Genomic DNA, 22,991 nt, shown 5'->3' with positions numbered 1-22,991 from the left:
AATGGAAAGAGAAAACTTTCTGGAAAAGACCCTGATGCTGGGAAAGACTGAAGGCAAAAGGAGAAGGGGACAGCAGAGGATGAGATGGCTAGATAGCATCACCGATGCGATGAATATGAACTTGAGCACACTCCGGGAGAGAGCGGAGGACAGGAAGGCCTGGTGTGCTATGGACCATGGGGTCACGAAGAGTCGGACACGACATAACGACTGAACAACAAATACTTAGGAGAACTTGCCCTTTCCTTCAGAGGCCTCAAAGTGGCAAACACCCAGGTTTTGCAGACGTACAGATTTAAATGTGATTGGATAATCGGTTGGATTTTTTGTTCATTATTTTAATCATTTACGATGGCATGCTTCTGAGTACCAGCTTCTAGGCATCCCAGAGATATTAGCATGGTCACTATGGGATGCTGAGCTATGCAGGCCTTTGCTCTGATCCAGCCAGGGCTCTTACGTTCTTATCCTGCTTTTCTCCATCAAAGATGGAGCCCCAAGTGGCTTACAAAAACAGGATAGGTCAGGGAAAGGCAACCTTCGGGGGGCCCGTGGGAAACAGTTTCTCAGCACCAACTTGGAAGTTCTTTCTTCCTATCCCTGGAGGAGGAGGGGATCAAAGGGATGAAGTGTGGTGGGGTGTTGCTGCAAACTGCTGCTGCTCAACCTATATTGGAGGTGCGCATGCGCGCGTTTGTGCGTATGTATGTATGTACATATATAATTTCTATATCACCCAATAGTTGAAGCTCTCTGGGTGGTTCACAAAAATTAAAAACAAAACGCACACAGTAAAACTATACAAAACTGCGCATCCTGCTTAGGTCATAGCACAACCCTATAAGATTGGATTGAGACTAATTTAGTCACACTCAGCTCCCACTGAAATCAGTTGGACTTAAGTGGGTAATGAGTACTCATTTTGAGTAATGAGCAACTTTTCATGTTGATTTCAGTGGGATTTGAGTGCAGCTAATCCGGATTGATACCTGAGAGAGCACATTCTCCCTTACCAACCTGCCCAATCACTGAGGTCATCAGAGGGCATGTTCCTGATAGTTTCACATGGACCTATGGCCCAACTGGAGCCCACCCGGAGAAGAGCTTTCAGTATGGTGGCTCCCATCATATGGAACTCCCTGCCCCTGGAGGTCAGGCAGGTGCCCACGCTGGGTTGTTTCCAGTGCCTCCTGAAAACAGCTCTTTTCCAGGAAGCCTTCTTTGGTTAACCAGCTTCTGTTTTATTAATAATCTTAATACCATGTTTCTTCTTTTTTATCTTTTGTTCATTTTCTCTCTCATTGTTTACTGCTCTGGAATCTGTTTAGATGTGGATGCAAGATACAAATGCTGTAAACAAATAAATAAATAGATTTGAATCCAGTATATAGGTTGGATCCAAGATATGCCTTCCGTAGGCAGAAGGGCTCCTCTCACAGAAGGTGCCTGATTTTCAGGGATTCCCTCCCGCCCCACGCACAAACAGCTCACCCCATTCAGCAGGGTCTCTGTGTAGCATTTTCAGGCAGCTGGGGAGAAGGCGGCAGAGAAGTCCATTGCAAAGCCCAATCAAGACTTAAAGGGTTGGATCCCGATTTCGTTATGCTTAGAGTTAACTCATTAAACTCAGTGGGAGAAATAAATCATAACTAACTGAAGTCCCATTGATTTCAGTAAGTCTACTCTAAGCATAACTAAATCAGGATCCAACTGAGACCATTAGGATATTTCCAGTTGCAAGCCCTGTCTTTTTAGATGAAGAGATGGCAATTCTGCATTGTTCATTCTTTTCATTTTATTTCCCCCTTCATTTATGTAGGTGTGCCTCAAGTCTTTGGGCACAGAGATGATTTTTTTTTTTTAAGAGAAATCTAAAAACAAAAAGGCCAACCCCAAATTATAGTTACTTTAGGTAGCCTGGCAGATCTGTAATATAAAATGGAAAATGAAAAGGAAACAAAAAATGTGTTTCTCATTGGAATGAAAGTCCTGTCCCGTTTTTTATTTTCCCCCTCCCCTTCTTTTTTGGTGGGGGATGGAAATGGTAATGAAATCTCTTGCTTGAATGCTGTTCCATGTCCCCAAATGAATGGAGGAGCCATTGTTTAAGAAGTCTGGAATGCAAGGAATGCTGTACTATAGGAAGGGGTCAGAGGGATTTAAGTTGATAGAGGAAAACATGTGTCTAACCAATTCCTACCCCAGCCGGTTCTGCCAGACATCTATAGGAATGGTGGTTCCTAATGCTGTGCAATCCTGTGCTGAGTAATTCAAACCCTAGACTCCACATACATCACGCAACTAAATATATATTTTGCTGCTCTTCATGGAGCTTGCTCCGTTTCATATTAAGTCTGAAAGTTTTAATCGACTTAAGTGGTGCGATTAATCAACTAAAAGCTTTCGTTAAAGATTAGAATTTGGCCTCCCTGCTTATATGGTAGGTGCCTTTTTTCTTCCTCTGCCAAATTTTCTGGGGCACCCCCCCCCCCCCAGACCAGCTTTGCTCCCCAGTTTGTCTCTGAAGCCGGTATCAAGTTTTGCATTCCAGGGTGAAACTGCTACGTCCTTTATTCTCATCACAAGCAATTGAAACTGACGACTCTCACTTGAGATAAATGCCAGTAAGTTTTAAAGAACTGGATCTTTGGAAATATCACTGCTTTGTTGACTTTGGGGGTGGGTGGCAGAAGGAAGCCATTTTGAGCCTTGTGAATTACTATAATAGGAAATCTTCCTTATTTCCAAGTTAAATATATATATATTTAAAGATGACCTCGCTTTTCTACCAATGAGTGGTATCTTCTGTTCATTAAATTCTGAGCTTTCTCATAGTTAAAAAACATTAGAGCATTTTTGTACCATTCTTCATCAGATCAGGGCAGTGCACAGCATAAAACAGATAATCAATCCCACCCCGCAAAACCAAGAAAGCAGTAGATAAAACCTTGAAACAGACTAAAACTTGCTCAGTGAAGGCTCCAATCCTATACATACTTACCTGGGAGTAATTCCCATTAAATTCAATAGGACTTCTGAGCAGACACCCATAGGATTGCACTGCACATCAGTAAATTCTGTTAAATGGCTGGAAAAATCAGCATTGCTTTGCCCAGCACAGAAATGTATTTATATATTAGATTTGTATACCACCTAACTGGCAAATGCCTTTGGGGCAGTTTATAATCATAAAACCAAACAACAACAAAATAACAACAAATAATACAATGTATATTCATGTTTCAATAAACATGAAAAGCACTGAAAACTTTGAGGAGCCAGCAGTAAAATTAATAATCAAGCACCAGATTAAAAATTAAATTCCTGCTTAAAGAGGAAGGTTTTAACTTGGCATCTAAATGTACACAATGAAGGTGTCAGGTTGATCTCCCTGAGAAGGGCATTCCACAGATGGGGGGGGGGGCACAACAGAGAAGGCTCTGTCCCTGATAGCCACCTGTCACACCATTGTGGGTGGTGGCACCCAGAGAGGAACCTCTGAAGACAAGCTTAGCAATCGGGGAGGAACATATGGTAGAGGGTGCTATTTCAGGTAAACTGGTCCTAATCCATTTAGGACTTTAAAGGTTCACACCAAGACTTTGAATTGGGCCCAAAAACTGACTGGCAACCAGTGTAGTTGATGCAGCACTAGATTAATATGTTTAAAATGGACAGGCTGAGTAAGTAGCCTCGCTGCTGTATTTTACACTAACTGAAGTTTCTGGACCGTCTTCAGAGATAGCCCCACATTTAACGTATTGTAATATTCCAGACGGGAGCTTACCAGAGCAGGGATAACTGTAACCAGGCTGTCTTTGTCTAGGTAGGGTCATAGCTGGTATATCGGCTCCAGCTGATAAAAGGCACTTCGTGTCAAAGTGCCTTTTCACGCAGAGAAGGTGAGAGAGCTGGATCTGTAAGCACAGCCCCCCCCCCCCGACTACAAACTTGCTCCATCTGGGGGAGTGCAGTGCCATTTAGAGCAGGTTGAATGCCGTTTAGGTGGGCAGATGAGCCACCTACTAACAGAGCCTCTGTCTCATCTGGATTGAGTCTCAGTTTATTGGCCCGCATCCAGCCCATGACTGAGTCCAAGCACCAGTTCAGGATAGGCACTGCCCCACCGGCATTTGATGAAAAGGAGACATAGAGTTGGGTATCATCCGCATATTGATGACACTTCTCTCCGGACAACCCAGTGTTTTCATGTAGGTGTTAAAAAGCATAGGAAGCAAAATAGAGCCCCGAGCGATGCCACAATGGAGTCTCCATGAGGCAGAACTATAGTCCCCCATCACCACCTTCTGGAACCAGCTGCCCAAGTAGGAGTGGAACCAGTGTAAAACAGCGTCTCCAGCTCCCAATTCAGACAGCCTCCCCAGCCTCCCATGGTTGATGGTATCGAAAGCTGCTACATGGTAGTAATGCTGGCACCAGGCGACACACTTTGGGGAGGGCATTCTGTAATGAGGGTGCCAGTGCTGAGAAAGCCCCTTTGCCCCTCTGAGTGGCAGGGACTGTAGCTCAGTGGTAGAGCACCTGCTTTGCACGCAGAAAGTCCCAGGTTCAATCCCTGGCAGCTCCAGGAAAGAATCCTTGGAAAGAATCCTGCCCCAAACCTTGGAAAGCCACTGTCAGTTCTGGGCTAGAGGGACCAACATTCTGACTCAGTACAAGGCAGCTTCCTATGTTCCTATGCCTTGTCGGTGATCTTTGTACCTCTGATGGAAGAAGTATGGGGAGAAGGGCCTTGGCAGATGATGCTGGAGAACATCATCTGCTCTGTCAGGTATTTGCTTAGGTATTTCCTTCAGATATACTTAGGAGAACTTGCCCTTTCCTTCAGAAGCCCCAAAGTGGCAAACACCCAGGTTTTGCAGATGTACGGATGTAAATGTGATTGGATGATTGTTTGGAATTTTTATTTATTATTTTAATCATTTAAAGTGGCATGTGTCTGAGTACCAGCTTGTGGGCATCCCAGAGATATCAGGATGGTCACTGTGGGATGCTGAACCGCGCAGGCCTTTTCTCTGATCCAGCTGAGGCTCTTATGTTCTTATCCTGCTTTTCTCCATCAGAAATGGAACCCCAAGTGGCTTACAAAAAAATAAAACAGGATAAAACCATCAGATCACAAAACTAAATACAAAGAATACAGTACGAACCTGGCAATTGAAAGCTGCAAAAGCAGGAAAAAAAGGGAGAGAATGATAACAATCACTCCTGCAACTCCAGGCAGTAGCAGGGAAAGACTATCAGTATTTTCCAACAAAAACGTCATGGCCAGAAGCCAAGCTCAAGAAGGAATACAGGGTAGGGGAGGCCAGTGCACTTCTCTGGGGAGAGCATTTCACATAGTTGGTGCCAGTAATGAAAAGGCCCTGCTCCTAGTGCAGTGGTGAGCAACCTTTAGCTCTTCAAATGTTGTTCGGCTGCAACTCCCATCACCCCTTGCCATTGGCCATGCTGGCTACAGTCCAGCAACATCTAGAGGGCCACAAGTTGCCCACCCCATTCCTAGTGGATGTTCACCGTGTTACATTAGCCAGTGGTACTGGGAGCAATGCCTCATATGTAAAATGAAGCATACAGGGTTGCACGTACAGCAGAAAGAGGCCCTCAAACAGTAAACCAGTTAATTGATTTTTTAAAAGTCATTAATAGGTTGACAACTGTAGTTTATCTGTTTCAATCTGAGCCCAATATTTTTCTTCATGAAGCAAGTGTCAAAAGCAGCATTTTGGCTAACGGCAGAGGCTATGAACCCTGGAATCATCTCTGCCTCCTCTGTTTCTGGGGAATACACCTTTCCTCTGATCCAGGGTGCTTTGGAAGTCTCAGGAGACTGCATGCATGCTGATCTGCATGTGTGTGATCAGCATGGGTTATACCCTTGCTGATTTACTGAAAAATCACCCAGAGATCGGCCAATAGTCCCCAATCTATCTTCTGCCCACCCCTGTGTTATATGTTGCAGGATGCATTTGGGGAAAGGTCATAGCTCAGGGGTAGAGCACATGCTCTGCATGCCAAAGGTCCCAGGTTCAGTCCCTAGCATTTCTAGGGAAAGCTGGGAGAGACTCCAGAGTGTAGACAAACTGGAAAGCACTCACCACAGATCTACAGAGAGAGAATGCATCGCAAGTTGCTGGAAAATATTACTTTCAGTTAAAAGGTGCAAAAGTGGGAGAGCATCCAAAATGGACCCCCAAAATGGAGAGAAACATCTTAGGATGCTGGAACAAATTATTTTATTTGTAAAAAAACCCCAAAGGGCTTTTCCTCCATTTTGGGGCTCATTTTCAGTAAAGCCAATGGGTTTGGGGCCTGATATTTTTAGGGGACTTCTTGAAGGATAGCTTTAAAATTGCCTTCTGAGAACTTGGAATGATGTATCTCTTCAACTCACCTGCCAGTTACAGTGTTGAACTCATTCTGAGTTCTCCAAAGGTAATTTTAAAGCTACCCCTGAAGAAGGCCCCTAAAAATATCAGGCCCAAAATGCATTGGGCTTAATTGAAAATAAAATTATATGTTCAAGCTTTCTCTCTCTGTAGTTCTGGGAAAGAACTGCCTGAAACCTTAGAGAGCTGCAAGTGACAATACCGAGCCAGATAGGTCAATGGTTTGATTTGGTATAAGGCAGCTTACTGAGATGTGGCCTGCTGTCTACTATACAGCAGACTACCTGCAGAGTTCATTAACTGCATCACGGCAATTGTCTACCATTGTCACCAGTTTCTTTTTTTAAACCACTTTAAGATTCTGCAACCTCTGCTTCTACTTTTGATCCAGTGGACAGTATCTTGGGATTCAATTCCTGAAAGCTGTAAAGAGCCAGTGAGTGATCTTGTCTATCCCTCTGCTTTAAAAAGAGGACATCCTGTACTAACAAGCTGAGTTCATATCTTGCGTCAGGCACGGGCAGGGCTAGAAGAATCCTACACACCTCAATGACATGATAAAAAAACCATGATGCTGTTGCCCCCAGGACTAATAATTTCATATTGGCACATGGCACCTAAAACCTTGGTGCGGTTGGTACCTAATAATTGGAAATATTTTAATTGCTCTGGCTGTGGCAAATCACATTCTCATGGCTTCAGTTCCCTATCTGTAATGTCACAGTTGTCCAGTGTTGATTAATCAAATGTCCAGCCCTTCAGAAGGGTGTGTGTTCAGCATCCAGAGCTGCTTGAACCCATGGTTTCTCTCTGGTTTTAACATACAAGCCCCATCTCAAGGAACAGTATCATGCAAAAAAATATAAAAGAGAACTAATTAGAGTGGGCATTAAGTGTAATGATAGTTAAATCCTGCATCTAAAGAGAACCTGCAAACAGAGCTGGTGTTCCGTTTTGTGGAAATTGGGCCAGGCAGTGGGGAGTTGGCTGCAGGACTCGCAGGGAGTGGCAGGCACAGATAGATAAAATAAGAATTTGCGTGTGAAAAATGGTCACAGCAGGTAGCGGGTGACACACATGGCCATGTATCTGTTACAGTATTTGCGTTTCGCCATCCCTGCATTGCAGCTGCTTGGTGAATTTAGGAATGTCCAGGAAATCTGATGGAGTGGAGATGTTCCACCTGTACTTGTGTGTGGCAGCTGCTACAGGGGGATGGGTTAATTTTGGCACTGAAAATTCCAAAAGAGTCTATTTTGGGAAGCAGGAATTGGGAAGAGCAGAATCAGGAAGAAGAGGTGTAGCTTGTTGCTCTCATGTTCGAACACTTGTTAAAATCCTCTGTTGCTGTTATTCTCCCCCCACCCCGCCGCTGCTGTGGCCTCAATCTTTCCCACCCATTAAAACAAGAGCATGTTTTATAGACAACCCCTAGGCTCTTTATAGAGATTCTTTCTCTTCTTTTATTTACCCCCTGAGATTCAAGCTGACGCGTAATGTTGCTTGCCCCATCTCCTTCTGATGGATGCGATTTTCAGAATGCTCTGGAGAGTCGGGCAGGAGACAAGGACCTGGATCCTGAAGACTGGAAGCATTAGGAGAATGGATATGATGTCTTAGGTTTTCCTACAGGATGTGATAAAAGCCAAGAGATCTAGGAGTCTGGGGGAGCAGGGTATATGGCTGACGGATGCTGTTACTGCTTGTGCTGTAGCCAACACTTTGGAAGAGTTGTCAAATAATCCAGCTTGCAGAATAAAATACGAAGTTGAGCGCCCTGTTCAAATTCAAAGGCAGGAACAACAATTGTGAAACCGTGCTAAGCTCACAATAATATAAGAATAGGTGAAGGCAGGCAAAGAATTAGATGCTTTTCAGGGACGGAGGAGAATTAGTGGACAAATAATAATTGATACAATATAAATGTGGCACATGGGGACTTAGGGAGCTCCAGAGAGGGAGGTTTACACGCAGAGAAGGCGGTCCTCTTCTGGAGGTCTCCTCCTTGCGGCAGTGGAAAGCTCTCCTGCCATCGCTCCTTTGCTGTCTGTCGCTGCTCCAACAGTGGTAAGAGGTGAAAGGGAGCATGTCAAGGGGTGGATTAGAGGAGGCCTGGATCCAAAACCCTCCAGTCATCGTCCTCCCCATATGCCTCACAAGAAGGGAGGGAAACAATGCCAGCCCTGGAGGTGATGTAGTTCTTTCCCTCCCACTGAAAAGGTGAACCAAGTACAAAAAGGGGAAGAAAAGGACCTCCCCCACACACACACACACTTTCTGCTGGTGTGAACCTGGCAGGACTTAAAACGTGGCCGTTCCTCCATCATGGACTCTTCCCCCGCCCCCCCAACCTCCATAAAACTGCTCTGCTAGATTTTTAAAAAGAGAAGTAATGGAACTCAAAGAATGTTGGAAGTCAACCCTCCTATGGTTGGTCATTTGATTGGCAACACTTGTTAAACCATTGTCAGTCAGTCCTGCCTTTATTTTTATTATTATGGTTAGTTTTTCCCTTTGACTTTGCTCCGAATGGTATATTGCATAATGTTACAGGCATAGATGGTTCTTTTAAAATAATGTGTGCTCAAAACTCAGAGTCTTCTTCAGGCACTGAAAGGAAATAGGGGAAGGGAATTGCAGGGGCCTGTGTGTGCAGCATCGGCCCCTGCTATTGGCAGGCAGTTTGACGCTTCAGGATTGGCCAAGCTTGGTATAAATGCTAGGAGCCTGGCCTTCTTCTGCCTTTGCCTGGTAGCTGTTTTCTGCTTGCTTCACTCAGTCTTCAGCTGAAGCCACTAATCTGGAAGGTTTAGATATCAGCCCCTGTGGCTCCAGCTTGGCCATGTCACCCGCAAGTTAGCAACCATCAAACAGAACTTGCCCAAGACTACCCTCTGCGTGTGCCTAAAGAGGTAACACCACTGCATAGCAGCGCCTCTAATCCTCAGTAAATCCTGAAGGCATCCCAGCGGTGCTTCATGGTCAAGCGTATCAAATGCCATTGAGACGTCCAGTAAGACAAATAGGGTCACATTCCCCACTGGCCATCCCTAGAAGGAGATTGGCCATGTGGGCAACCAAAGCTGCCTCAGCCCCGTAGCCAAATCCCAAAACCAGATTGCTTGTGGATTTTTCAGATGGGAGACAGAGAGGGAGACAGAATAACAGGCACCTTGTTTTCTTTAGAGAGAGAGAGGGTTTGGCTTTCTGAGGGGTAGGATTAGGGCACTGGGCTTTAGCTTTGGGGGTGGTTAGATTCCCCTGGGAGGTGGGGGAGGTATATTATTTTGATGTCTTATTATTAGAAAGGGTAGAGTAGGTAAGGAATTAATAAAATTTGAAACAAGAATTTTACCGCATAAAACTCAGACTGCATTGAAACATCTTATACCGTGTAAATAAAGTTCTATCTTTAATTTGAAAACCATTCTCGGTTTCATTTGTTACCAGTAAAAGGATTTGATGAATCTAGGAAAGAAGCAAGCCATGGTCTATGAATCTACACCCACACACAGAACTTGAAGGTTCTCTCCTCGCGAGGAGGAGGGTGGTGGCAGCGTCCTAATGACGTGGTTGCTTAGGCTATAGTTGATGTATTCCTTCCACACACACTCGCTATAAGGTATTACCTCAAGGAAGAGGTACTGTGAGATTATAAAGGTACTGAAATCCTGGAGCTAGAATCAGTACCTGTTGCTGTAAAAATATTTATGAGGAATGGTGATGTTATAATAATCACAGGTGGGGGAAGGGTGTACGTCACAGATGGTTTCTGTCACAAACAAACCCAGTTTCATCCTGGAGCCCCTGGAGTTGATTTGCAAAGAGTACAACTACCTTACCCAGGAAGAGTCAATTAGGAACCGGCGGCTGAAGTCCCGGTTCTTCTGGATCAAGCGATGTCCTTCTTAAAATTCTGGCTGCATCGCTCCCTCTTTTAAGGTAGCTGCTACCCTTTCCTTAAAGATTTTAAATTAAAATCTAATTTAAATTTCCAAAACAAAATTAAACAAAGGAACAGAAATAAATAAAGAAGAAAGACACTGGATTTAAATCTAATTATTGACAGAGGGTAGTACATTAACATGTATGTATATTTTTCCCCTTTACCTTACAAAGCAAGATATAGATGGCGTTGATTTGCTGCTTAGAGGTTTTCTTTGTGCTGCTACCCTTTCCTGACATGAGGAAGGATCACCAAAGCGGCCTGCTTATCTCTCAAGGCTGGATCCAAGATCTGCCTTCTGCTCATCGAAGGTGCCTTCTGCCTGATTTATGGGGATCCCCCTTTCCCCTCACAAACCACAGCTCACCCCATTCAGCAGGGTCTCTATGTAGCATTTTCAGGGGCTTTGGGTGGGGTGGGGGAGGACTGCTGTGGGTAGGGGTGGGTGGAGAAGTCCACTTCTGTCAGCACAGTTACAGTGTAAATCTGGATTCAACCCAGAGTCTGTAGCAAGTCAGGACTGGCAAGGATCCAGCAAGCCCAAGGCTGGGTGGATCTCTCCAAGCCCCCTGCCTGCCAGCAATGGGCAGTGATAACTCTAAGCAAACGTGATTCGGCAGTGCATCGGATGTGCCCGGCTCAGACCCTGCCACGACTGCACTCTGACAGATTGGATGGGCGCCATTGTTATCTGTAAAACGAGCTTCCAGAGACTTAAAAAAAAACACCACACAATTGCGTCCATAAGTCTCTGGGGGGTGGCCTATCTTAATAGATTTGTTGCAGAGGTTTAGAGCACTGTGTAAATGCAGAATATATAGGCACTCGGGGCCAACCTGCACATGTACATAATGCTCTCCTGCGTACAGTGGCGCAGGGACAGAGCTCCGAGGATTTAGCCAGGGTCAGTTCCAAAGGCAAGGTAAGCAGGCAGTCCAAGGGCCAAGCACAGGGAGGTCCAGAGAAGAACAAGGTTAGCAGGGAAAAGGCAAGGGAGGAGATGGTACACAAACACCCTTACAGCACTCTGTGCCTAGAACAGGAGGCCTTGTAAGCCTGAACTTTCAGAGCCCCACACAGAGCACAGCTCCAGGTCATCTGAGGAGTGGTCTACTCAAGAGCAGAGCATTGCTCATGAGTATACCTTTACTCCCTGCTCTTCAGGCACACCTTTCTCTGGTAGTCTGGGGCTAAGTGGCTGCTCAGCATCAGCCTCTGAGTCCAAGAGGGGGGTAAGTGTTATGGGGAAGGTGCTGAGTCTTGAGCTGTTGAGGGGAAGGTACGGCAGCCATCTCCCCCGAGGGCCCAGGATCCCCTGATCTGTCCCAAGGTCCCGCAGCACAGGAAGGTCCGCCATGTGGCTCAGCTCGGGGGAGACCAGCTCATCCTCCAGACAAGAGGCCTCCAGAGGGGGCATGACAAATGTCTTTTCCTTTTTTCTTTCTCAATTACAGGTGTGTGTGTTTGTGGGGGTGGGTGGATTCTTACTGGGATCACAGCAGGCAGGTTGGGGAGGGTAATCTTTCCCTCCCCAGCATGACTGGAATTAAAATGTCTCCCTGCCACCCTGCACGTGCTTTTGTGCCACCTTGGTGCCAATGGAAACTTAATAGTGCCACGGTGGCTTAGTGGTTAAGATGCTGAACTGAAGACCGGAAGGTCAGCAGGACAGCAGTTCAAGACCCGAGTGCCGCGTGACGGAGTGAGCTCCCGTCTTCAGTCCCAGCTCCTGCCAACCTAGCAGTTCGAAAGCAAGAAATTGCAAGTAAATAAATAGGTACCGCTTCGGCGGGAAAGGTAGCAGCGTTCCGTGCACCTTGGTGTTCAGTCATGCCGGCCACATGACCATGGAAGCGTCTTCGGACAGCGCTAGCTCTTCGGCTTAGAAATGGAGATGAGCACCACACCCTAGAGTCGGACACGACTGGTTGGGGACACCTTTACCTTTTTTACAGGACCTCAGATTGAACTACCTGTTTTACACCAATACACACAGTACTTGGATCTGAAACTGAGCCAGGATTTAATGCTTTTCTCAACAGGAATTTAGCAGAGCATTTAGCCCTTTACATTTGGAGGAGGCCTGCTAAGTCACTGCATGGTCTACCCCTCTCTTTTTGCCAGGGGCAGGGCGGCTGAGAGGCGATACTGGGTTGTACCCAATGTTAGTCCTACTTAGGGATGTTTTTACTTGCAAAACAAGCAATCCTGCCCTGAGTGCAAGCGCATGTCCACTGAAAATGTCCTCAAATTGCTGAACATGTGCTCATATTCGATTTACACAACTTTCCCCCTTCGATTTGTGCAAATTTCTCCCATAGACTAAAGCAGGAACCCATTTTTCCCTCTCCTCCTCAGCTGCAACCAGCCCCCTCTTTCTTCTTCATTGCCTTCTCCTCCTCTCCATTCTCCAAAATTTTTCCTCTGGAGGGCAGTGCCAACAATGGGAGCAGAGCTGGTGCTTCGCTCCATTCTGCAACTGCCGCCCAAAATGGTGGCCAGTGAAGGGCAGGTGGGCGAGGGGGAGGCATGAAGGGGATTCAAATGCTGACTTGGCTCCCAACATGAGCCTCAACTTATTGAAACAGTATTTTAAATGTTAATTAGGACGTGTGAAGGAAGCCACAGCACCGAACCTCTGATTTTCTGGTGTTGCGCAATTCTGGAGGAACAAACAACAACAAATTCTACACAAATATTTTTTTCCCTGCATCTCATAGCCGTGTTGTGTGTGTGTGTGTGTTGCGGGATGGGGGTGGGAATAAAGCAAAGAACTACTTGCTGCAGAAGCTGAACGAGTAGTAATAGTGGAGAGAGAGGAGAAGGTTCAATTGGTTTTGAGGGAGGGAGAAATGCAGCTGCAAAGAAGGCATGCTGATAGCACCTTAAAAGTCCCATCTGGAAGAGCCCTCAGTTAGCTCCAATTTCGTCTCTGGGGGGTATTTGCACAAATTTGAGGACATTTGTGCAACTTTCATGTTCAATCACTGTTTGTTTTGTGCAGTTTGCAGCTCTTGGGGGATGCATTTCAGTGGTGAGCGGAGCCATAGTCAAAAGAGGTGGGGCCTAAAATGCCAGCATATTTAGCCCCAAAAGAGCTAACATAGGTAAGGTACATGCAGGCTATTGAAATATTGTTGAATGTATTTGTAGAATGAGAATCCAGTTTGTGCTACTTTTAGATAACGTGCCTTCCAGATAGGGATGCATTAGTCTTCTTTTATGTATGTGACACTGTCAAGACAGAGTGGGCCTGGAGTCTAAAAAATAATGCTCTTCTCCCTCCTCCTTTATTTCAGGAGCCGCAAAATTCAGATAAGAAACATCCCCCCTCAGCTACGATGGGAGGTAAGTCAAGTCACTGAAGAGTGCATACTCTTAGCATCTGAGTCTGAAAAATGTCTTACTACAAAACTGGAAGTGATATGTGAAAACAAATGAATTCCATGACACTTTGAGATGTATCATGGGGAGACTAGAGGAGGAGAGAAGGTGAGGCAGTGGAGGCAGATGGGTGAAGTGGAGAAGTACTGGTTGGTTGCAGCCAAGGATGAGGGGGGAAAATGGGTTCCTGCTTTAGTCTCAAAGTCTTTAGTCTCAAAGATGGGGCAGGACACAGACGATTCTCCATTCCTCTGTTTCCCTTTGCTGAGGCATCTGCTGGGGGCAAGCAAGAGTGGGAATGGGGGAGAGACCAATTTCAGACTTGGTCTGGATCCAGCCCATTGTATAATGTGCTGGGTGGGGAATGCTGGGAGCTGTAGGACTTTTTTCTGCCTAAATGTGCATAGGATTGCACCATTAATGTTCTACCACAGGCGTGGCCATCAAGGGCCACATTTCCCCAGAGGTAATCTTTCAGGAGCCACACACCAGCGGGCAGGTGCCGCCACGTGCACTCTTTCTTTCTCTCTTAAGATCTTCACCACCCCACACTCTTTCCCTCTGTCTTTTTCTATTAAGAAATTTGAGAGAGAGAGAAACAAACAGTATGGATGAAGGTCTCTATCTATTACTCTCTCTGTCTGTCTGTCTCCCTCTCTCTCACTCACTGTAACCGTAATTTCTGTTGTATATAACCAAAGGCCATTACAATGAAATAAGATTCTATAAAATACAATTGTATATAACCAATATACCTTTTGAAAATGGGGATCCAGGTGGATCTGCACTTCTAAAGCACTCCTGAAGGGGCTTTAAAGCACTCTTGAAGGAGCGGAGCCTGCCAGAGATGCTGTGGGCCGCTTTAAAAATGGCCACGAGCCACATGCTGGTCTCAGGCTGCTTACCTCTTTTCGGCCAGCTGCTGTCATTGGAACAAGATAGTGCAAGGAATTTTTTTTTGCCCCCAAGGGAAGACGAATATTGAAATGCATTGGGCATATTGCATCGTATGATTACATTTTCAAGTGGTTGAGTGCCAGTTTGAGGCCTCACCCCTCTTTATCTTTGCCCTTCGTTTTTTTTTAGGGTGGGGCGGTGTTGCTCTTCAGCTACGTTGCTTCCTTTTATAACTTTAACTTGCTGGAATTTTTAGGTAACACAATGTCTCCCCCACCCTTTATTTCTTCCACATCTGAATAGGTTTTGGATGGTTTGCTAGCTCAATACGGTACTGTGGAAAACTGTGAACAAGGTAAGATTCCGTGAGAAATTTCAGAGAATGTATTTTGCCTCGGAGCAAAATATGAAAATCAGAGCGCAGGACTAGGGATGGACTTGTCAGGCTGCAGGCTGCTACACATTTACCTGGGAGTAAGTCTCACTGAACTCAGTGGGATTTGCATCTGGGTAGAAATGTACAGGATTCTGTTGTCAGTCTGTTTCTGGTCTGTCACTTTTGCATGTATTCATTTGTAAGTCCATTCTGTCCTGTTTCTGCAGTAATCAGCTATTGTTTTTTTGTTTATTTATTTATTTATTGCATTTATATCCTGCCTTTTTTCCTCTTGCAAGGAACCCAAGGTGGCTTACATTATCCTCCTCCTCTCCATTTTATCCTCACAACAACAACCCTGTGAGGTAGGTTGGGCTGAGAGTCTGTGACTGGCCCAAAGTCACCCAGTGAGCTTTCATGGCCGAGTAGGGACTAGAACCCAGATCTCCCGGTTCCCAGTCCAACATTCTTGCCACTGCATCATGCTGGCTGTCATGATACACCACATGATGAAGATTATTTTAATTTGCTTGAAAATATGTATTTTTAAACACATGTTCTCTCAAAACCTGCATTTTTAAATGCACTAGATACTTTTTTGAGCCAAAAACTACATTAGGACATTCAGGAAGTGCAAAAGCTGGTGGATAAGTTAAGAACATAAGAGCCCTGCTGGATCAGCCCAAAGGCCCATCTAATCCAGCATTCTGTTTACTCCACGGCCAACCAGCTGCCTGTGGGAAATCCACAAGTAGGGCGTGAGAACAACACCCCCCCCCCCATGCATTTTCCCCAGCAACAGGCATATTGCCTCTGATACTAGTAGCCATTGGTACCCTTATCCTCCAGTTAGTTCCAATCTGCAGATTAGCCCGAGAGGTGCAGATCTAGTCAGTTTGTATTGGAATTTGCACAGATCAAATTCCTCAAGTCTTTGCCAGTCTCCTGGTTCCTCCCCACCCATCACTGCTATCCCATACCAAGGGAGACAGGAAATCGAAGGAAGGCTGAGCTCCAATTCTTCTGCAGTATTGGCCTTTGCCCATCCAGGCCCTTGTCTTCCCATGGAGGCAGCCTGTCGTCCAATCCTGTTGGAATCCTAAAATATGACTCCCTTTATCATCTTAATTCAGAGGTGGGCAACTTGCGGTCCTCCAGATGTTTTGGCCTACAACTCTCATCATCCCTCCCATTGGGCTATACTGGGCTGGCTAGCTCTTGCTTTCTCTTACAGGCTGTGATTGAGCTGTTAAGTACTGACCTGTTTGATTGATGATGATGATGATGATGATTCCTGTTTTAGCTAACCCAGGTTTCGTCTTCTTCCTAGTGAATACGGACAGTGAGACAGCAGTTGTCAATGTCACCTATTCCAATCGGGAACAGACCAGACAGTAAGTTTAAAGTGTTCTATTGCCTTGCACTTGTATCCAGTTTGGCTTTGGGTGTGTTTAGAGCACAGAATTCACAGAGCACAGAATTCCATGGCTGGCATGAACATATTTGCATTAGCTGCTCTTGCCTGCTAAGAGGTGTATGTGCATCAATTGTTTGTTTGTTTGTTTGTTTGTTTGATTTGTGCCCCACCATTCTACCAAGAGAAATGGCATTCAAGGCGGCTATATATGATATGTGTACATTTGTGTATTATGTGTGTGTGTGTGTGTGTTTTAAGAAATTTACATCCCACATTTCTTATTATACCCCCCGCCCCCCTTCAAGATGGCTTGCAATAGAAAAAAAAAATCAACAATATTTATAATTTTATTTATTTACAATGTTTATATACTGCTCCACATCTAAACAGGTTCCGGAGTAGTGAACAAGAACAGATAAAAAGAATAAAACGCCACATTAAAATTTTTGTTTTTTAAAAACAGAATTTCAGTAAAAACAACACTGCAATAAAATCAACTAAAACAAGAAAAACATCAGTACAGAACAAAACCAGCAAACCTTAACAGGGCATAAAAGGCAATTAAAAGATTGATGTCTTAACCTCTAAATGACAGTAACAGTGGCATCAAATGGATTTCTGAGGGTGGGATCCAGAGCTGGGATGCCACCGTGGAAAATGTTTCCTCTGTTGTAGCTGCCTTCCGAACCTTTGGAGACTCGGAAACCCAGACGAGCGTTTAAAATAAGTACTTCTAAAAGCTGTAGATAGTAAGCACCATCTTGGGTGTGGCAATTCCCCTTTCTCTCCCCCATGCAGGAGGGACAGCCTCTTCTTAAGATAGTGCCTGCTATGATCTATCCATACAGAGTAATATTGTTCATACAGAGTAAAAATGGCAAATTTTTGTGCATTTACCACACTATCCTCTGCATGTCTACTTAAGAAATAGGTCCCGCTACATATAGTGAGGCTTGCTCCCTAGTAAGTGTGTTTGGGAATGCAGCCATCGTTGGTCAATATTCGTACAATAAATTAATTGAGATTTCTTTAATCAGGTGGCAGGCCTAGTTTTAGGGATAATCTCTGGGAATCCCGCCTCAAATTAAGCCTAAATTTAGCCTTCCAAAAGCAATAGGAAGGTTTTTTATCTGGAATCATTCCTCCCCCCCACCCCCCAGTGATACAATGTGTAGAAATACTGGAGGTTGCAGCGATTTCAAAACTGGAGCTCAGATACCGGGTTTAAAGGTAGCAGCAGCCATGTACTGGGATGCTTGGATGCATATCAGGTTGTCCCATGATTGTGGTCTTTTTATTTAATGTGAACACCCCCATCTATAGGTAGCTTTTTGGAACTGCAGTCCATGCTCATTACCTTCCAGCCTTGCTTTCTGTGAGTACTTCCAGCCAGAGGGCTCCTAGCTCTACAAATCAAAAGGTGTTATGCACTTAGTCTATCTTTTCCTTCTTAATGGATTTTTTTCTGGTAAGAAAAAGGGATGGAAGAAGCAGCAGGAAGACATGGGAAGGTTACAAAAGGTAGATAAAGGCATCTGGACTGCCTGGTAAAATTCCACGTTTGAGACAGGGCAACGGCAGAATAAAAGCCTCGTCTGGAAACACCCAGAGCCTGCATTGAAGTCCCAGGTCTCTGGTGAGTGTACTTGTATGATACATAATTTTCCAAACATATATTTGTCACATTCACACTCTACATTTTTAGGAATCCACTATACCAGGGATCAGCAATTTTTTGAAAGAGACCTCGTTACAGTCTTCTCCTTCTTGGTACCTTTCTCTATGGTTTAACTATGGGCTGTTAACCAGGAACAACCCAGAGTTCACAACCTAACAACAAACCATGGGTTCTCTTCCTCGGTTGTTTGTGGTTAATAACCCACAGTTAAACAATAGTGGAGGGTTCGCATGTAACCATAACCCACGATGTAATGACAACCCATATTCAGTCCGTACTCTAGGTTGTTGTTATGTGCAAACCAGGCCAATGTATCTGATGGGGACATTAAATCAGTTTAGGGCACAGTCCTATCAGGATGCCTGTCAGCCTCCAAACTTGGAGGCTGATTGGCATCCTGTTCAGGGTGGGAGGAGCACAGAGGTGATCGTTGCCTCCACGTTCCTTTTGCCGGGCATTTTCACTAGATGGGCAATTTTGCTAGCTGGGGCTCTGCAGAGTGGGTAGGAAGGGCGCTGCGCTGGGCAACTGGAGGATTCTTTGTAAGCTACCTGCCCTGGTCTCCTCTCCCCACTCGCAGAACCGCCCCCCTTCCCTCCTCTCCAAGTTCGTGTTTGCGACTGACCTCGCAAAGACAGCTGGCTCAGTTCTCTCCATGCCAGCTGTGAGCGGGAGGGAGCAGGGAGCTCGGACTCCTGGATCCGAGGTCCAAGCGCTGTCTCCAACCTTGGATCCAGGAATCCAAAGTATCCAATGGTCTAGGGGCCATAGGATTGCTCTCTTACACATGTATTTATTATTTATTCCATTTCTATACCACCCAATAGCCGAAGCTCTCTGGGAGGTTCACAAAAATTAAAATCACAAGGTACAGCATAAAACAATATAAAATATGAAAGCTTAAAACTACAATATAAAACCAGAATAAAACCTCGCAGCAATGCAGAGATTTAAAATACAGATTTAAAACAGCAGAGCTAGAAGACTAGAATGCTAAAATGCTGGTAAAATAAAAAGGTCTTCTTCACCTGGTGCTGAAAGGAGTACAACGTAGGCGCCAGGCGAACCTCTCTAGGGAGCTCCCACAGTCGGTGTGCCATGGCAGAAAAGGCCCTCTTCCTGGTAGCCACCCGCCTAACATGCTTATATCCACATTATGTAATTATTATTTAACAGAAATTTAGGAATTCCATTAAAAAAAAAAAAAAACCTCACGTTTAACATGTTTTACATCCGATTTTCCTGTTTTTAAAATCACTGATTTTTATCCACTCTACTATATTGTCATTCATTCTTAACTAACTTCTCCGCCTTACTTGGCCCAGCTCTACCACCACACAAGCATAGCACAATAACAGTTCTATCCAGCCTGTGTCTTTGCACATGTGACTTTAGTTGGAGAAACAGAAACCGAAAGGCCAGAATTTCCAAGCAGCAAGATGTGGTGGTTAGGCAGGAGAAAGTCATTTTCATGAGATGAAAAACTGAAATGAATGCCCATGCTTGACTGGTAAGTAATTCAATGTGTGTGAATATGACAGAGCCATTAATTCATTTTTATGAGACTGTAAGGCAGTCATTTTACCTGGGAATAAGCTGCATTTAACACAATGGGGTGTATGTCTGAGTAATCATGCATGGGACTGCATTGTATGTGTGGGTTTAGCATGTTTTTAATGAGATTTAATTATAACCATGTTATTTTTTAAAGGAGAGTGAAATTGGTATTTTATTTATGGTTTGTTAAAAAATAACACCTTGATTTAATTTGTAAAAAAATCATTTTAAATTTTAAAAATCTAATTTTTAATTTTTTTTCCCCAGTCATCAATTTTATCCACCCTGGCCAGTTGTGACTTCTACTCTCACTGCAACATTGTGATCTGGGGGTGGGGGCATATGTGGGACACAGTGCACAGTAGTGGTAGGACTCAATTTCACATCGAGATTTGAATTAACCAGCCAATTCTTTGCTTCTAGTAAAGTATTGATTTTAGTTGTCAGTAATGTTCATTGGACACATATCATATCATCACCAGCACTAATATAATACATTTAGTTATCCAGTTAGTACTATACAGTGCAATTTAATTCAAGTTCATAAAGTTAAAATGACCTTAGCAATCTTGTGTTGGAGTGGAGTTGCTGATGCTGAAGATGAATAAATGACAGTGCTTTATATTAAAAGGTTATTAAGGGTGCAGTCCTATCAGATTGATGTTCAAACGACAGAAGCCTCCAAGATTGGAGTTTTCTGATTATCCTGTGCCTGGTGGGAGGAGTGAGGGAGGCTTTTTAGCCTCTCCATCCTCTTTTGCTGTATTTTTTGCTAGACGGACCTCTGAGCCTGACTTGGTGACTTGTGCTGCTGGGGGCCGGGACAGACTCCCTGCCCACTGGCATGACCCCATCCTTCCTCCTCGAGGTCGGAGCTTCAACCTCAGGAAAGGGAGGCATCACGGAGCTTTCTGTAGCAGCTGGGAGGAGGTGGGGGATGAAATCTCTGCTCCAATTTCCCCCTCCAAAGTTGTACCTCTGTCTGCGGCGTTGGAGGGGGACATCTTTAGCATCCTGTAGCCCCTCAGATGCCGTCTAGTGGCCATAGGATTGTGCTCTAAGTCAGCACCATTATTACCTTCCTCTTAAATATATCAATTTCAATAAATTCTTGGCTTTTCAAACACCATATCAATTGCCAGAGGTGGACAGACAGTAGATCGGGTTCCACTGGTAGATCTCTAGGCAATTCGCAGTAGATTACAAGTGTTCTTCTGTGATCACAAGGGTTTCCTGGAGGAAAAGGCTATCAATGGCTACTAGTCCTGATGGCTATGTGCTACCTCCAGTATCAGAGGCCGTAAGCCTATGTACACCAGTTGCTGGGGAACATGGGTGCGAGGGTGCTGTTGCACTCATGCCCTGCTTGTGGGTTCCCAGTTGACAGCTGGTTGGCCACTGTGTAAACAGAATGCTGGAGTAGATGAACCCTTGGTCTGATCCAGCACGGCTCTTAAGTTCTTACTCACTCCTGTTGGGTTAACAACAGCAACTACAAAAAGGCTTTTTCTGTCTTCTAAATTAGGCAGCTGGGACGATACGTGAGAAGTTACTTATGTGGGTCTCCCCTGCCTTTTTCTCTCTATTTCATGCTCAGAGCCATCATGAAACTTAATGGACACCAACTGGAAAACCACGCACTGAAAGTCTCCTACATCCCCGATGAACAAATTGTGCAGGGTGCAGAGAACGGGCGTCGAGGGGGCTTTGGGACGCGGGGGGCCCCAAGGCAAGGTTCCCCCGTGGCTTCGGGTGCGCCTGTGAAGCAACAGCCAGTAGACATCCCCCTCCGGCTTCTTGTTCCCACCCAGTACGTGGGAGCCATTATTGGCAAAGAAGGCGCCACCATTCGCAATATCACCAAGCAGACGCAGTCCAAGTAAGGCCCTGCTTGCATGAGCAAGCACTTTCTTAGCCGCTCTTCCCAGTTGCTTTTACCCTGTCATATTCATTCCCTGCCAAGAACATGCTAGGCACTGTCTAGGACTCAGTGGAAGTGCAACCCAGAAAGTTCACACTGTAATTTCCAATCCAGTCCTCCAGGGTTCTCCAGACGGCCACACCCCCTTCCCATGTCTCTGTCCCCTTTCCCCTCATAGTTGATCGTTTGGTGGTTTCCCAAGTTTTGTGCCATTTTCCCCCCTTCTAAAAGGTAGCAATGCCACTCCTAAGAGCTTTAAGCAGAAATATGCTGATACAGCTGGCCCTGCCACTTTTGCCTTCGGCCCCTCCCGCCACTGGAATGTGGCCCCTGGAAGCTTTTCCAAAGGGGAATTTGGTGCTTGGGCTGAAAGATGTTCTGCAGCCTTGGTTTACAGTTTAAGCTTGGCAGGCCAGAAGTCAAAGGGGAGGGAAGATGGCTTCAAAGAATGGAAGCATGCCCTCTCCTGGGTCAGAGGGGGACAGTTCATGCTGCAAATTAACAGGTACTGGTAAGCTTGGCAGAATGGGAGAAGTATTTATTTATTTACGAATGTATGTACCACATTCTCTGCCCCCCAAAAAGTGGTTACTGAAGTAGAGTAGAACAATAAAGACAGTAAAATAATATTACAGTAAAGGCAGCAAAATATTTTAAAAACCCTAATTAAAATCATAAAGAAACAACCAGGAAAAAAAAAGCATCTACAAGAAGCCAACTCACTCAGAGATAGATCTATAGGATATGACTCATGGAGGCACAATCCACTGGAGAAAAATATTATTTCAGTTATTCTGCCCTTCCTTCAAGGGAGGTGTATATGGTTCTCCCTCCTGCCTTTATCCTCACAACAACCCTATGAGGTAGGTTAGGCTGAGAGAGAGAGTGACCAAAGATTACCAAGTGAGCTTCAGGCCTGAACAGGGAGTTGAACCTACGTCTCCCCAGTCCGAGTCCAAAACTCTACTAATACCACACAGCTCTCAACGGTGTCCTCCATGAGCCCTGTTAGAATGAATGGGCGCTACCCAAGATTCAGAATTACTTCTGTTGCAAAAAGCACTGGGGCCATGCAGCTAAACCATAGTTTACCATGAAGGGAAGAAGACACAGTGACCCTCAGGCTCTGTGTCTCCTCTCTCCTGTATTGCAGCTGGGAGAAGAAATTTGAGAGCTTCAGGTTTAAATGAACTACAGCTTGTTGCGTCATCCGAACCAACAAAATGTGGTTAATCTTAATTACAGTTTATTGGAAACAAGCCACCTTTAAACTGTGGGCTGTGAAGCTGGCTTGTTTAAACAAATCTGTTAACATTAATCACAGTTTAGAATTTGGATGATACACTAACCTGTGGTTAACTGGAAGCAGAAGCTTCTGATCTTGTGGGCACAGCAGAAGGGAAGG

General features: G+C 45.0%; 1 protein-coding gene and 1 non-coding gene across 3 annotated transcripts in view; both read left to right on the top strand.

Moving 5' to 3' along the window:
- IGF2BP1 (insulin like growth factor 2 mRNA binding protein 1) overlaps nt 1–22,991 on the top strand; it is a 117,268-nt gene that overhangs the window by 46,279 nt on the left and 47,998 nt on the right. The window contains exons 3-6 of one of the 2 annotated variants that reach the window (XM_084804815.1): nt 13,656–13,704; nt 14,941–14,992; nt 16,344–16,407; nt 21,263–21,544. In XM_084804815.1, the coding sequence (XP_084660941.1) occupies nt 13,656–13,704; nt 14,941–14,992; nt 16,344–16,407; nt 21,263–21,544 (447 nt within the window). Of the gene's footprint in view, nt 1–13,655; nt 13,705–14,940; nt 14,993–16,343; nt 16,408–19,532; nt 19,619–21,262; nt 21,545–22,991 lie in introns of those variants that run through there. The other variant, XM_084804816.1, reaches the window with a different exon arrangement.
- On the top strand, nt 4,517–4,588 carry TRNAA-UGC (transfer RNA alanine (anticodon UGC)). The gene has a single exon. It is a non-coding gene; the product is annotated as a tRNA-Ala (tRNA).

The sequence above is a fragment of the Heloderma suspectum genome, chromosome 6 (genome assembly GCF_057233095.1).
Source record: "Heloderma suspectum isolate Gila_16-S chromosome 6, 16-S_ref, whole genome shotgun sequence".
Classification (NCBI taxonomy): domain Eukaryota; kingdom Metazoa; phylum Chordata; class Lepidosauria; order Squamata; family Helodermatidae; genus Heloderma; species Heloderma suspectum.
The sequence above is the reverse complement of the archived record's forward strand: the minus strand, read 5'-3'. Positions and strand labels throughout refer to the sequence as shown.